Raw genomic sequence first — 15,081 nt, 5'->3', positions numbered from 1 at the left:
CAGGGTTTACATCATTAATTCAGCCGATTATTGGAGTCACCGAGGCATTTCTGAATGACTCTCTCACTTAATGGGACATTAGCAACAAGCCAGTCAGTTGACCGCTGTTCAATGGACATCCTACATATCAGGCTTTTAGAAACTTTCCCTTACCTTTCTGGTTGGCTGTTTCACGAGGCCTGGTTGAGTTTTCGGTTTTGATTGGGTGTCACTGCTGGACAACTGAAGAGGGGATTGGCTGGGCAGCTTGGTGGGAGTTGACTGCAGTCTCTGGTTAGACCAAGGAGAGAAATAGCGTGAGAAGAAAAGTAAGCAGCACAAGGAGTCCTTAAACAAAAACATTAGGTTTGAGTGAAAGAGGGATTTAAATGTTTACCTGCAGTATGATGCGATTGGATGCTTTGCCCTGTGGAGTGCCTTGTGGCATATCACTCCCTTGGCTCTCGGCACAGTGATTGGTTAGTGCGATGAGGAAATGGTTGCCGTTGCTGTCTGTCACCAGGGTAGGTGTGGAGTGTGTCTTGAGGAGATCCAAGGGGAAGGAAGTGGTGGAGCGCGACTGCTGATTGAGGAACATCTGAGACACCTGGAAGAGACCAAAGGCATTAGTCAGTGAGAGACTAACACAAGGTGACACACTGACTATTTTGACTGGGATCACAATTGTTTTGCTGTCACTGTCTGCAGCTCTTGTTGTGACAAGCCGTTGAGCTGTTTTGACTGCCACTGACCTGTTGTGACTTCAGCTGCTGTGGTTGTTGTTGTGCCTGCAATATCTGCTGTTGTTGATGCTTTGACTGTAACAGCTGTTGGTTCTTTGATTGTATCTGCTGTTGTTGTTGGGACAGTAGCTGCTGCTGCTGCTTGAGCTGTTGCTTGTGGGACTTCTTCTTCCTCTGCTGTGAGCGGTGTTTCTGCAGATTCTGCTGGTTCTGCTGTAGGAGCAGCTGCTGCAGGGCCTGCTGCTGTGCCAGCTGCAGCGCATTGATCTGCTGCGTCTGATGCACCTTCAGCTGCTCCAGCTGCTGTGCCTGGATCTTCTCCAGCTGCACCTGCTGAGGTGGGGCTTCTAAGGACGGCTCCACGGCCTCTTCCACATCCCCGACCTCCTGCTTGATGGTCATCTTGGTGACCTCCATGTGGCACTGGGAAGGAGTCGGGGAGCGGACAATGGGGATAAATGTGGAGGGGATGCTGGGGATGTCTGGGGGCTCTTCCTTCACCCTGACAAGGCCCAGGGGTTCTGGGGGGGCGTCCCGGCCCCCTCTCTTGCCCTGTTCCAGCTGGACGCGCAGGGTCTCCACCAGCCGCTGTTTCTGTCTTAGCATGCACGTCAGCGCCTCGATCTGCTTGTCCTTCTCCTGCAGCATCTGGTCCTTGTTCACAGACTGGGGTGCTACTTGCAGGCGTTTCTGCAGAGCAGCCATGGAGAATTGGCAGGCTGTTGGGGCCGAGCCACTCAACTCCTCTTTGATAGTGCCACGGTGCTGTGGGGAGGGATGGAGGCTTAGCTGGGTGAGGGGAGAGCTTACCTATTTGGAAAGAGAAAAGTAGTCTCAAGATTCAAACCATACAACCTGATATCTGGGCACTATAAAAACATATTTTTTTAAAAGCAAGGACACATCTGATATAGAAAGGAGACTTACCATCTCCCCAAATGAGTCTCCATTACAGCTCGTCTCGTCTGGACTCATCCCAGCTAGCGAGCGGTCAGAGGGGGCAGGAGAGACTGGTGGGGAGGAGCTAGTGCTGCCAAAGTGCATGATTTGCTGTGGAGCAGTGGTCATGAACGGGAAGGTTGCCAAGGTTACCACACCTGCATCTCCTGATTGGTGGACCACAGACGAAAGGTGGTGTTGGGAAAGTTGTTGTTGCTGCTGTTTTAGTAGTTGTTTTTGTTGTTGTGTTGGGTGGTTGGTTTTGGAAGCTCCGGCCCCTGACCCTGTGGCACCCCCTGCTGTTGTAGTTGTTGCACAACCACCACCCCGACTGTTCTGCTGAGCCTGGTAGTTCCTCAACCGCTCGATGAGGTCATTCTTGGTGCCTGATACAGGCAAGCTCCGCAGTTTGAGCTCATGCTTCAGTTCAGCCACCTGGAGGACAAAAGAAGGTGTCAGAATGTGAAATGTTTAGACACACAGTTGGTTTTGTCAACACAGTCAACTCTTGATAAATGCAACGGATTTTACTGACCTTCAGGTCGTCCAGGTTAGGAGGCAAAGAACCTGGTGTGGCCCCTCCCACATGTGTGACATTCTGCCGGCTTGGTGCACTTTGACTGGAGGAGGATGTCGAGGGGGCGGGCACGGCCGGAGAAGGAGAGGGGCCATTGGTGGGAGGTGGTTGATCTGTTAGTGGTCTGGAGAAGAAAAAAAAAAGAGAGCCAAAACGATGATAGGATAAAGGCTGGAGTTGATGGGTATGTGAAGCAGTTGTACACACACACACGCAAACACACACACACACTCACTTGGGTGGTGCAGGAAGGATGGTGTGGTAGTTGTAGTGTTGCTGCTGCTGGTTGAGGATCTGCAGCTGGAGGAAGAGCTGCTGCTGGTGGAGGATCTTGGCGTAGGTGGAGTCCAGCTGAGGGGGCGGCTCGTGGTCGGCCTTCTGGTCTGGGGGGATGTACTGGTGGTACTTCAGCTTCCTCACCTTGGGCTTGTTGTCCTTGGGCTTCTTGGATCGCTGAGGGGGGCGCTCTGAGGTGGGCTTTGGCTGGGACTGCAGGGGGAAGAATCATTGAAACGTAGTGGATTAAACACCGGACTAGTCTACTGTTAACAACAGAAGATAATGCTAAACTAATAATACAATGGACTTTGGTACAATACTCAGAATTAGCTGTGACAGCTGCCACTAACCTTGATCAGTGCAGGGCCGGTTCTCAGAACTGCTGTCCCATTGCTCAACTTCACTGGTTGGCAGGGCCCATAGAAGGGAGGAAGAGGAGGGGGTGGCGGAGGAACCTGAGTGAGAAACTGTGTGGGGGTGCTGTTGCAAGCTAGGATGTCGGGGGGAGAGGGCAGAGGGCCGTGGCCCAGCGGAGACTCCTGACTAATAGGCTGCTCAGGAGAGAGAGTATCACTACTGTCCTCATCAAAGGAGGATATCTCCCCAGCAACCTTGGGGAAGTCTGTCTCTGAGGGAGAGAGAGAGGGATGAAGAGAAGACGGAACAAAAGAGTGAAGAGAGAAGGGGGGGGGGGGGGGGGAGATAAACAGTGAGAAAAAGTAGAATAACGAGCCATCAGTGACAGTTCAGTCATCGTTGTTGTGATGTAGTGAGAGAGAGCCATGTAAAATTTTAAAAAGCCAGGCTTTGTGTCAAAATTAGCCATGCCATCATTCCTCTCAGCAGCCAGTCAGTCAGTCAGCAAGCATCAACAGAGATTCCTGCAGTGGCAGCAGGCAGGCAGCAGGAGGAGATGGAGGCCTGCTGGGCCCAGGGCTTTATCATCACATTGTATATGGCTGGTACATCCCCACGCCTTTGATAAAGACCATTATGGATCTTTTATTTACAGGAGGCAGGCAGTTGGAGCGCTCAGCGAGCACCGTTGGCTATTCATTTCCCATCAGTGGGAGATGATGAATAACCAATATGGGGTTTGATTCATTCTCTTCCTGAACCATGTGATGGCTTCCCCTTTGCACCACCGTGTGTGTGTGTGTGTGTGTGTGTGTGTGTGGCTAAGCGTGTGGAAAGCAGCACAGGTTGAGGTCATGTCCCTGTTCTGGATTGTTGTGGATACGACTGCCTGTAATTTGATTGTTGTTATTAAGAACCACTGACAGCCAGGGTAATCCCCTGAGATTGAACCATGCTCATTCATCTCATTTATCTCACGGTTTAACAGCACAGTAGAGACTACCTGTTATATGAAGTCTGGTGTGGCAATACATTTACTTTACATCTAATCCAACCAACTGTGCCAAGTCATGTGTTGATGCGTGCACACACACAGCCACACACCCACACAAACTGACACTCTCACATTTTATAGTGTCGTGTGAAATTGAAATCAACATGTTTGTGAACTGTGAACGCACAAATGCGAACAAACATTAGTATTACTAATATAATTTCCGCCCATGAGGGGCCCGCAGTGGGGAGGTGGGCAAAGAGGTTGGCCCCTGCTCATCAGAGTCATGAATGTACAGTATGTGTGTAAATACATATCTAAGGTAAAGAATGATATCTCTATGCTTGGCAGCAGCTTAGAAGCATCTGAAGACAGGCAATGCCCTTATAGATGGGCATGGTGGGAGAACACCAACTTGAACATCAATATGCTTATTTTGACTGGAGGAGGAGATGGCCAGGAGGGACGAGCAGAGGTTCTCACGTTTTAACACGCATACAGTGCATTCACAGTGCATTCACAGTGCATTCACAGTGTATTCGATAAGTACTTTTCCCACATTTTGTTACATTTACAGCCTTAAAAAAAATGGGATCCATTTTAGTATATCTCAGCAGTGTACACACAATACCCCATAATGACAAAGCAAAAACAGTTTAAAAAATGTTTGCAAATGTATTAAACTTATGTAATAAGGTATTTTTGTTTAAGTATTCAGTGGACGGCTAGTCCACTGTTCATCCTTGAGATGTTTCTACAACTTGATTGTAGTCCACCTATGGTATATTCAATTGATTGGACATGATTTGGAAAGGCACACACCTGTCTATATAAGGCCCCACAGTTGACAATTCATGTCAGAGCAAAAACCAAGGCATGAGGTCAAAGGAATAGTCTGTAGAGCTCAAAGACAGGATTGTGTAGATCCACAGATCTGGGGAAGGGTACCAAAATATTTCTGGTCCCTAAAAACACAGTGACCTCCATCACTCTTAAACGGAAACATTTTGGAATCACCAAGACTCTTCCTATAGCTGGCCGCCCAGCCAAATCGGGGGAGAAGGGCCTTGGTCAGGGAGGTGACCAAGTACCCAAAAGTTACTCTGACAGAGCTCCAGAGTTCCTCTGTGGAGATGGGATAACTTTCCAGAAGGACAACCATGTTCGCAGCACTCCACCAATCAGGTCTTTATGGTAGAGTGGACAGACTGAAGCCACTCCTCAGTAAAAGGCACATGACAGCCCGCTTGGAGTTTGCCAAAAGGTACCCAAAACTCTCAGACCATGAAAAACAAGGTTCTCTGGTCTGATGAAACCAAGATTGAACTCTTTGGCCTGAATGCCAAGCGTTCTGTCTGGAAGAAACCTGGCACCATCCCTAAGGTGAAGCATGGTGGTGGCAGCATAATGCTGTAGGGATGTTTTTCAGCGGCAGGGGTTGGGAGACTAGTCAGGATTGAGGGAAAGATGAACGGAGCAAAGCACAAAGAGATCTTTGATGAAAACCTGCTCCAGGGCGCTCAGGACCTCAGATTGGGGCGAAGGTTCACCTTCCAACAGGACAACGACCTAAGCACACAGCCCCCATCCAACCTGACAGCGCTTGAGAGGATCTGCAGAGAAGAATAGGAGAAACTCCCCAAATATAGAAGTGCCAAGTTTGTAGCGTCATACCCAAGAAGACTTGAAGCTGTAATCACTGCCAAAGGTGCTTCAACAAAGTACTGAGCAAAGGGTCTGAATACTTATATAAATGTGATATTGCAGTTTATTTTTAATTAATTAGCAAACATTTCTAAAAACCTGTTTTTGCTGTCATTATGGGCCATTTTGTGTAGATTGAGGGTGGGGGGACTATTGAATCCATTTTAGAATAAGGCTATAACGTAACAAAATGTCAAGGGGTCTGAATACGTTCCAAACGCACTGTACACTGAGACACACACAGATGCACAGTATTTATATGACGTGTGACTGGGTCCGGTGTGAGCAGAGTTCATATGAGATTTTATTCAGTACCTGTTCCTGATGACCTTCATATAGAGTGTCACTGGGTGGACTATTTTTGCTTATTCAGCAGATGTTCACGTCACGCTAGTGAGCGAATTTGTGAATTGTGGCAATTGGAAACATTGGGCTTGTGGAATGGAGGACTTGTTACAATAACATGTTTGATGCTGTTGAAATTATAGAATATTGTAGTGATCATGAGAGCTCATTTTCTAGTGTGGCTACATAATATGGAGTGGTACTGTGCCTGTTTGATGCTGCTGCTTTAGTTACCTATGATGTCCTGCTTGATGCTGCTGCTTTAGTTACCTATGATGGCCTGTTTGATGCTGCTGCTTTAGTTACCTATGATGGCCTGTTTGATGCTGCTGCTTTAGTTACCTATGATGGCTTGTTTGATGCTGCTGTGCACAGGCAGGATGTTCTTGTGAATGAGCTCCATGGGGCCGGGCCGGTGGGAGATCTTGTCGTTGAGGTCGTCAGCCAGACGGGCCCTCTTCAGCTGCAGTTGTTTGGCCTGGAGGGAGGGTTCCACCGACGTCTCTGAACACACAGCACACAGCGGGTTAGCCAGCCAACAACCATCAGGCACGTGATCTTTATCAGGGAACCAGGAAATCAAAGCTGTGAGTTTCAACATCAATGCTTATGTAATGATGCAGATACGAAGGTACAAGCACACAGCACAGCTACCAGTTATGGCACTCAATATCAGCTAATGGAATGGAAGAGCAAACAATTGAGGGAATTTATTTTGTAGCCTACATTTTTCAGGTGCAGCACCCTATGGCTCAGGGAGGGGGCGCTGTCTGAGAAACTCACCCTCCAGAATGTGCATCCTGACCAGCTCCGACCTCTCCGGCCGACTTCGGATCTTCCTCTTTAGGTAGTCTTCAGTCTGGGAGAGGGGAGAAGAGGAAGAGAAAAGAGGAAGAGAGAAGGGGAGAAATTATTCACTTTTTAACCAGTTCACCGTTGAGGGTCAGTTTAAAAGTGTTCATCTGACAGACACCACGAAGTGTGAGAGGAGTATGAAGAGAAACTCACCCGCGCTCGCTCTAAACTTCGTCTCTGTTCGTGGAAGGCAGCTGGACTTTTCAGCGCTGGAGAGAGAGAGAAAGAGGACATTAACAGGGCAAAGTCTATGTTCATGCTGATGTTAAAAAAAACAAGTGTCTAGAAACTTATGTCCTCATGTACCAGGCAATGACTTCATAATGTACTTTACATTTTACACTTGACTACTCAAAACCAATAGCACATCAGTATGCCTCTAGTCATGCATGAGTCAAATAGCAGGTTTCTATTTTCATGGTCTGACATCGTCACAAGGTGGGAATGGAATGGAGACATCAAAGAGTTCTCCCTGAATGTGATTTTCCACTGTTTGAGAATTACTCCAGCCAATAGAGGTTGCGTCCTGGTCTATAGAGTAATGCATGTATTGTATATTGAGCTATCATATAGGTACCTGCAGTACCTTGTTTCTGTGGGGAGAAGTGACATGTAACCTGCTTCTGCGGTCGGAGCAGACACGAGACAGCAATAAAGAGAGTGCTAGCTAGATTGTCAGTCACGCATTAGCCCCCCCCCCCCCCCCCCTCTCACTCCCTCCCTGCAATGCACAGTGTGTGTTCTGACCGGGCGGGTCAGGTCAGTTGGCCGCAGGTCAGCCTCATAGTACCGACACAAGCCTCAGTTCACCCCGTTGAGCATGGGCACATCACTGTTACCCCCACACCCCTAGGACTCGACCCCGTGCCCCCTAGCCTCCTGGACGAGTACATGACCTCCTCGGGCGGAGCGGTTCCAGCGCGCCTGTCTGTCAGTGAGGAGAGAGGAGCAGGAGGGCGATGATGAGGTCAGAGCCAAAAGCCCCATTTATCTGCGTGGGCGCCCACATCACCGGCCTCCAACCCCCTCGCTGCTGACACACTGCCCTGCTGTTAGGGTACAAGAGGGACTGTTATGTAGCAGTTATAACATGTAACGGCCCTGCTACGCTACAGCCATCTCAAACGTTTGTTTATTCTTCCTCGGGGGTTGATTTGAAAATCCAACTATTGTAATGGAAGGGGGCGGTTCTCGGGGGCTGTGGGTGTTTAAGTGAGAAAGACACAGAGGAGAGCCAACCAGTAAAAAGCACAGCCCCCTTCATTATCGAGGCATTGTGCTGACAACATCAAAGAGCCATTCCAGGATCTGAAGTCAGGAGGACTTTGAGAGTTAGGTGTTATCCTGAGTAGTTCACATCTGGTTGAAGTCTGTTGTTGCGTTTTTATAGTGGAGTTGAACCTGTTTAGCCTGATGCTGGGTGTTTGTCTGTGCAACTAACTGTACATGAACCCCACTTTCACTCTCTTTTTTCACTTCCTGTCTGGCTTCCTCCCCAGCTTCCTCCCCTTCCTTCTAGTCACAACACCCCATTATGTAACCAAGACGTATGGGCTGAACAAAATGACCCTCATTACACCTTCTAATTGCATTTATGAAAGATAATAAAACAATAATTGCTGTTGCTCTCACATTCTCATAGCATAGCACCCTAATCTTCTTTAATGCAATGTTAATTAGGTATTCATTGTTGAAAGTGTTTCCTGAACCTTCCTTCACCAAATAATAAAGAAAAATATACCTGGCCTCTTGAGCAAACCACTGTACATCCTGACCACTCGCCACTGAAGAAATGCACATGGGGAAAGAATTATTCTCAGTCCTTCCCTGTGCTCCTAAATGGACTGACCGTGTCTGTATCTGTGGCTGAGCTGATGAACATCATGGACCGTGATGGATTTATGCATCCAGAATAACGAGAGTCACCTAAGTGCATCTGTGAACGTGAGGACGAGTGTTTCATGCATGGTGGTGTGTGGATCACGTCTTCTCTGCAGTTCTACTAGTAGAAGTTCTGTAAGGTAGGATATCACCAGGTCTGCTTATTATAGCCCAGTTTCACACAGTGTGACACAAAACACACCCTTACACCACAGCCGGCTAACCATGCAAGCAGTCGCACAAGTATTGTTAAATGATTTCAACCATGAGAAACATGGTTGTTATTTAATTCAATACACAGTATGTGATTTCACTAGCTATAACAGCCATCTAATAAAAACAGCTCATGTCAAATCATATAAAACAATAATCAACAGTCACTAAACTGTCCAAAATGGACAATAAAGTATCTATTCTATTTTAAAGGTCATTTTGATTCCTGTAATTGAAGGCTTGACAATACGTTTCATTGTTATCTTGAATTAGACAAATGCTTCAAATTGCAAAAATCTAAATGGCTCTCCACAGAGACATGAGTGTGTGCGTCCTGAATATGCTTCACTGATTTCTACTTTAGTGCGTACAGTATACGCTATGGAAACTCCCATTACCTTGACTTAGTAATTCATTTACATACACTCGTAACAATGTGCGTAAGCAAACATATGACTGTTAGCCAACGTCCTAGAATGTTATGCTATCCACCCAACAGTGCACATTCAGGCTAATGTTGGTCTGGACAAAGAGCCAATTGGCTGACCACTATTTATACAAAAGTATGTGGCCACTCCTTCAAATTAGTGGACTATTTCAGCCACAGCCGTTGCTGATAGGTGTATAAAATCACCAAAGAGACAAATTGGCAGCAGAAGAGATTTACTGAAGAGCTCAATGACTTTCACGTGGCGCCGCCATAGGCTTCCTGCCCCAATGCATAGTGCCAACTGTAAAGTTTGGTGGAGGGTGAATAATGGCCGGGGGCTGTTTTTCATGATTCGGGCTAGGCCCTTTAGTTCCAGTGAAGGGAAATCTTACCGCTATAGTATACAATGACATTCCAGACGATTCTGTGCTTCCAACTTTGTGGCAATGATTTGGGGAAGGCCCTTTCCTGTTTCAGCATGCCCACATGCACAAAGAGTTCCATACAGAAATGGTTTATTGAGATTGGTGTGGAAGAACATGACTGGCCTGCATAGAGCCCTGACCTCAACCCCATTTAACACCTTTGGGATGAAATGGAACGCCGACTGCGAGCCAGGCCTAATTGCAGAACATCAGTGCCATCAGTGCCACTAATGCTCGTGGCTGAATGGACGCAAGTCCCCACATTAATTTTCCAACATCTAGTGGAAAATCTTCCCAGAAGATTGGAGGGTGTTACAGCAGCAAAAGGTGGACCAACTCCATATTAATGCCCATGATTTTGGAAGGAGATGCTCAACAAGCAGGTGTCCACATACCCTCGGTCATATAGTGTACGCATCTCTGAGTTGGTGAGTAGAAAATGTTGCAGGCCTCCAATTGAACCAGTCCTCCTGTCAGCAGTGATCACTAACACTCATTTAGCTCGTCTCTTTTTCTGTGGTTCAAACAAAAACATTGGTTTTACATGAGACCACTTCCTCACTGCTCTCTGATTGGATGGAGTGGTGCCACCCTGGGATTGCATAAGACAGAGAGTGTGTCCCAAATGGCACCCTATTCCATTCAAAGTACACTACAATGTAAGAGGGAATGGGGGGAAAGAGAAGTGGCTGTCTGCACACTGACAGTACGAGCAAGGAGGACCAATTTTGCAGTATGGTCTGATACTCAGACCTAGGAGGTTAAATATGTGTTCAGGAGGGAAGCGAGAGAACGAGGGGGAGCGAAGGAAGTAGTCAGGGGACATGATGACTCACCTGCCGTCAGTGGTCGTTTAGCAGACCAATGCCTTTCCTGTGACTGCTACTCTTTCCCTCCACTCTCCTCACGCCCTCTCCTCAAACCCTCTGCTCTGCCATCTCCTCACACCCTCTCCTCTCCTCTACTGTTCTCTGCCATCCCCTCACACCCTCTCCTCTCCTGTTCTCTACCATCTACTCACACCCTCTCCTCTCCTCACGCCGTCTCCTCTCCTCTACTGTTCTCTGCCATCTCCTCACACCCTCTCCTCTCCTGTTCTCTACCATCTCCTCACACCCTCTCCTGCGCTCTACCATCTCCTCACACCCTCTCCTCTCCTGTTCTCTGCCATCTCCTCACACCCTCTCCTCTCCTGTTCTCTACCATCTCCTCACACCGTCTCCTCTACTGTTCTCTGCCATCTCCTCTACTGTTCTCTGCCATCTCCTCTACTGTTCTCTGCCATCTCCTCTACTGTTCTCTGCCATCTCCTCTACTGTTCTCTGCCATCTCCTCTACTGTTCTCTGCCATCTCCTCACACCGTCTCTTCTCCTCTTCTCTGCCATCTCCTCACACCCTCTCCTCTCCTGTTCTCTGCCATCTCCTCACACCCTCTCCTCCACTGTTCTCTGCCATCTCCTCATACCCTCTGCACTCTCTCCAACATCCTCCCTCTCTTATGTTGAATGAGACCCTGGCCTTGTTGCTTAGTCTGGCCCCATGCAGACTGGGGTTCTCTTCTGATCAACATAAGAAAGGAGAAGTAAACATAACAGAGAAGCAGCAATAGCAGATATAATAAGGTTGAGCAATACAGCCCAACAAAGCTGCTACTGTCTAACACTGTTGCATTTTAACCACTCGGAAAGCACAGTAAATAAATATTCTAACGTAACAGGGCTGTTAATAGTAGAAGGAAATGCAAGCCTTTTTTGTGTTGGCCGCACATTGAATTCAATCCCGCTGCACACAACACTGTGTGCCGTTTCACTTGTTACCAGCAAAGGTTCATGAAGAGTGTCCAGGGATGGAAGACATTGAAGATGACAACTCAAATGACTACTCTAGCCAAGTCTGACAGCCACTACACACTGTCTGAACAGAGTGTGACTAAATTCAACAGCACCCTTTGTCTCCACATTAATAATAGGAGTCTATTTTCATTTGTTTCTTCTCTAATACTCCAAAAGCATGGACAATAGGCATTGTTAAATACTTGTCTAAACACTAAAGGTAGTCTGTGTCAAACCATAGGACAATGAATGAAATGTCAAAGAAAAACATGTCTGCTACTGGTTTATTACTCATAAAACCAATCGGATTGAAACCATTCATGTCCATAACGGAAATGTACAATTTCCTTTGGTTCACTTGTTCTCTGAGCTTACTGATGGACATTTTTTACCAGCCAAAGCATTTGTCTACAATATGAGGTTTTGATATTGTACTATATTTAGCCTTTGGACACATGGAGTTAATGTCTTGTTCAAATGATCAGATCTTAATTTTTGGTACTGTATATACAGTGCCCTCCGTAATTACTGGGACAGTGAAGCATGTTTTCTTATTTTGGCTCTATACTCCAACACTTTGAATTTGAAATGATACAAATAACTATACGGTTAAAGTGCAGACTGTCAGCTTTCACTTGAGGATATTTTCATCCATATCGGGTGAACTGTTAAGAAATTACAGCACTTTTTGGACCTGAAAATAGCTGTGTAGCGACGCTCCCCATCCAACCTGACAGAGCTTGAGAGGCTCTGCAAAGAAGAATGGGAGAAACTCCCCAAATACAGGTGTGCCAAGCTTGTAGCGTCATACCCAAGAAGACACAAGGCTGTAATCACCGCCAAAGGTGCTTCAAAGTGAGGGAAACAATTGTTTTAATCCATTTTAGAATAAGGCTGTAACGTAACAAAATGTGGAAAAAGTCAAGGGGTCTATATACTTTCTGAATGCACTGTATATGTGGACATCTGCTCGTCAAACATCTCATTCCAAAATCATGGGCATTAATATGGAGTTGGTCCTCCCTTTGCTGCTATTACAGCCTCCACACTTCTGGGAAGGTTTTCCACTAAATGTTGGAACATTGCTGTGGGGACTTGATTCCATTCAGCCACAAGAGCATTAGTGAGGTCTTGTGGCTGATATTGGGTGATTAGGAATGGCTCGCAGTCTCCATTCCAATTCATCCCAAAGGTGTTCAATGGGGTTGAGGTCAGGGCTCTGTGCAGGCCAGTCAAGTTCTTCCACACCGATCTCGACAAACCATTTCTTTACGGACCTCGCTTTATGCACGGGGGCATTGTCATGCTGAAACAGGAAAGGGTCTTCGCAAACTGTTGGCACAAAGTTGGAAGGACAGTTTTGTCTAGAATGTCATTGTATGGTGTAGCATTAAGATCTCTTCACTGCAACTAAGGGGCCAAAAACAATCCATGAACATTATTCCTCCTCCACTAAACTTTACAGCTGACACTATCCATTTGGGCAAGTAGCATTCTTACAGAGGACAGATTATATTTACGTGCTGCGCACTTCAGCACTCGGCGGTCCAATTCTGTGAGCTTGTGTGAACTACCACTTAGTGGCTGAGTCATTGTTGCGCTTAGAATTTCCCATTTCACAATAACAGCACTTACAGTTGACCGAGGCAGCTCTAGCAAGGTAGAACTTTGACGAACTGACTTGTTGGAAAGGTGGCATCCTATGACGGTGCCACGTTGAAAGTCACTGAGCTCTTCAGAAAGGCGATTCTACTGACAATGTTTGTCTATGGAGATTGTATAGCTGTTCATGCTCGATGTTATACACCTGTCAGCACCGATGCACATACTTTTGTATATATAGTGTATTTTTGTTCAGTGTGTATATAATACAGTGGGGCAAAAAAGTATTTAGTCAGCCACCAACTGTGCAAGTTCTCCCACTTAAAAAGATGAGAGGCCTGTAATTTTCATCATAGGTACACTTCAAATATGACAGACAAAATGAGAAGAAAAAAAATCCAGAAAATCACATTGTAGGATTTTTAATGAATTTATTTGCAAATTATGGTGGAAAATAAGTATTTGGTCAATAACAAACAAGCAAGATTTCTGGCTCTCACAGACCTGCAACTTCTTCTTTAAGAGGCTCCTCTATCCTCCACTCGTTACCTGTATTAATGGCACCTGTTGAACTTGTTATCAGTATAAAAGACACCTGTCCACAACCTCAAACAGTCACACTCCAAACTCCACTATGGCCAAGACCAAAGAGCTGTCAAAGGACACCAGAAACAAAATTGTAGACCTGCACCAGGCTGGGAAGACTGAATCTGCAATAGGTAAGCAGCTTGGTTTGAAGAAATCAACTGTGGGAGCAATTATTAGGAAATGGAAGATATACAAGAACACTGATAATCTCCCTCGATCTGGGGCTCCACGCAAGATCTCACCCCGTGGGGTCAAAATGATCACAAAAATCCCAGAACCACACGGGGGTCCGAGTGAATGACCTTCAGAGAGCTGGGACCAAAGTAACAAAGCCTACCATCAGTAACATACTACGCCGCCAGGGACTCAAATCCTGCAGTGCCAGACGTGTCCCCCTGCCTAAGCCAGTACATGTCCAGGCCCGTCTGAAGTTTGCTAGAGAGCATTTGGATGATCCAGAAGAAGATTGGGAGAATGTCATATGGTCAGATGAAACCAAAATATAACTTTTTGGTAAAAAAATCAACTTGTCGTGTTTGGAGGACAAAGAATGCTGAGTTGCATCCAAAGAACACCATACCTACTGTGAAGCATGGGTGTGGAAACATCATGCTTTGTGGCTGTTTTTCTGCAAAGGGACCAGGACGACTGATCCGTGTAAAGGAATGAATGAATGGGGCCATGTATCGTGAGATTTTGAGTGAAAACCTCCTTCCATCAGCAAGGGAACTGAAGATGAAACGTGGCTGGGTTTTTCAGCATGACAATGATCCCAAACACACCGCCCGGGCAACGAAGGAGTGGCTTCGTAAGAAGCATTTCAAGGTCCTGGAGTGGCCTAGCCAGTCTCCAGATCTCAACCCCATAGAAAATCTTTGGAGGGAGTTGAAAGTCTGTGTTGCCCAGCAACAGCCCCAAAACATCATTGCTCTAGAGGAGATCTGCATGGACGAATGGGCCAAAATACCAGCAACAGTGTGTGAAAACCTTGTGAAGACTTACAGAAAACGTTTGACCTCTGTCATTGCCAACAAAGGGTATATAACAAAGTATTGAGATAAACTTTTGTTATTGACCAAATACTTTTTTCCACCATAATTTCAAATAAATTCATTAAAAATCCTACAATGTGATTTTCTGGATTTTTTTCTCTCTCATTTTGTCTGTCATAGTTAAAGTGTACATATGCTGAAAATTACAGGCCTCTCTCATCTTTTTAAGTGGGACAACTTCCACAATTGGTGGCTGACTAAATACTTTTTTGTCCCACTATATATATCAATATGTGATGCACCAATATTACATTTTTGTCCGATACCGATATCCAATATTTTCCT

General features: G+C 46.3%; 1 protein-coding gene across 10 annotated transcripts in view; it reads right to left on the bottom strand.

The window, feature by feature from the left end:
- Nucleotides 1-15,081, bottom strand: part of LOC116375873 (myocardin-related transcription factor A) — a 44,668-nt gene that overhangs the window by 3,808 nt on the left and 25,779 nt on the right. For 6 of the 10 annotated variants that reach the window (XM_031834246.1, XM_031834245.1, XM_031834247.1 and 3 more), the window contains 10 exons: nucleotides 6,926-6,981; nucleotides 6,701-6,776; nucleotides 6,260-6,475; nucleotides 2,868-3,145; nucleotides 2,474-2,727; nucleotides 2,197-2,362; nucleotides 1,650-2,096; nucleotides 732-1,532; nucleotides 377-586; nucleotides 154-270 (listed from right to left, as the gene is read on the bottom strand). In XM_031834246.1, coding sequence (XP_031690106.1) covers nucleotides 154-270; nucleotides 377-586; nucleotides 732-1,532; nucleotides 1,650-2,096; nucleotides 2,197-2,362; nucleotides 2,474-2,727; nucleotides 2,868-3,145; nucleotides 6,260-6,475; nucleotides 6,701-6,776; nucleotides 6,926-6,981 — 2,621 coding nt within the window. The remainder of the gene's footprint in view (nucleotides 1-153; nucleotides 271-376; nucleotides 587-731; nucleotides 1,533-1,649; nucleotides 2,097-2,196; nucleotides 2,363-2,473; nucleotides 2,728-2,867; nucleotides 3,146-6,259; nucleotides 6,476-6,700; nucleotides 6,777-6,925; nucleotides 6,982-15,081) is intronic. The other 4 variants (XM_031834248.1, XM_031834244.1, XM_031834253.1 and 1 more) reach the window with 1 other exon arrangement.

This window comes from Oncorhynchus kisutch, linkage group LG10, assembly GCF_002021735.2.
Source record: "Oncorhynchus kisutch isolate 150728-3 linkage group LG10, Okis_V2, whole genome shotgun sequence".
Taxonomy (NCBI): domain Eukaryota; kingdom Metazoa; phylum Chordata; class Actinopteri; order Salmoniformes; family Salmonidae; genus Oncorhynchus; species Oncorhynchus kisutch.
Note: the sequence above shows the minus strand (reverse complement) of the source record. Positions and strands in the feature narration are given on the sequence as shown.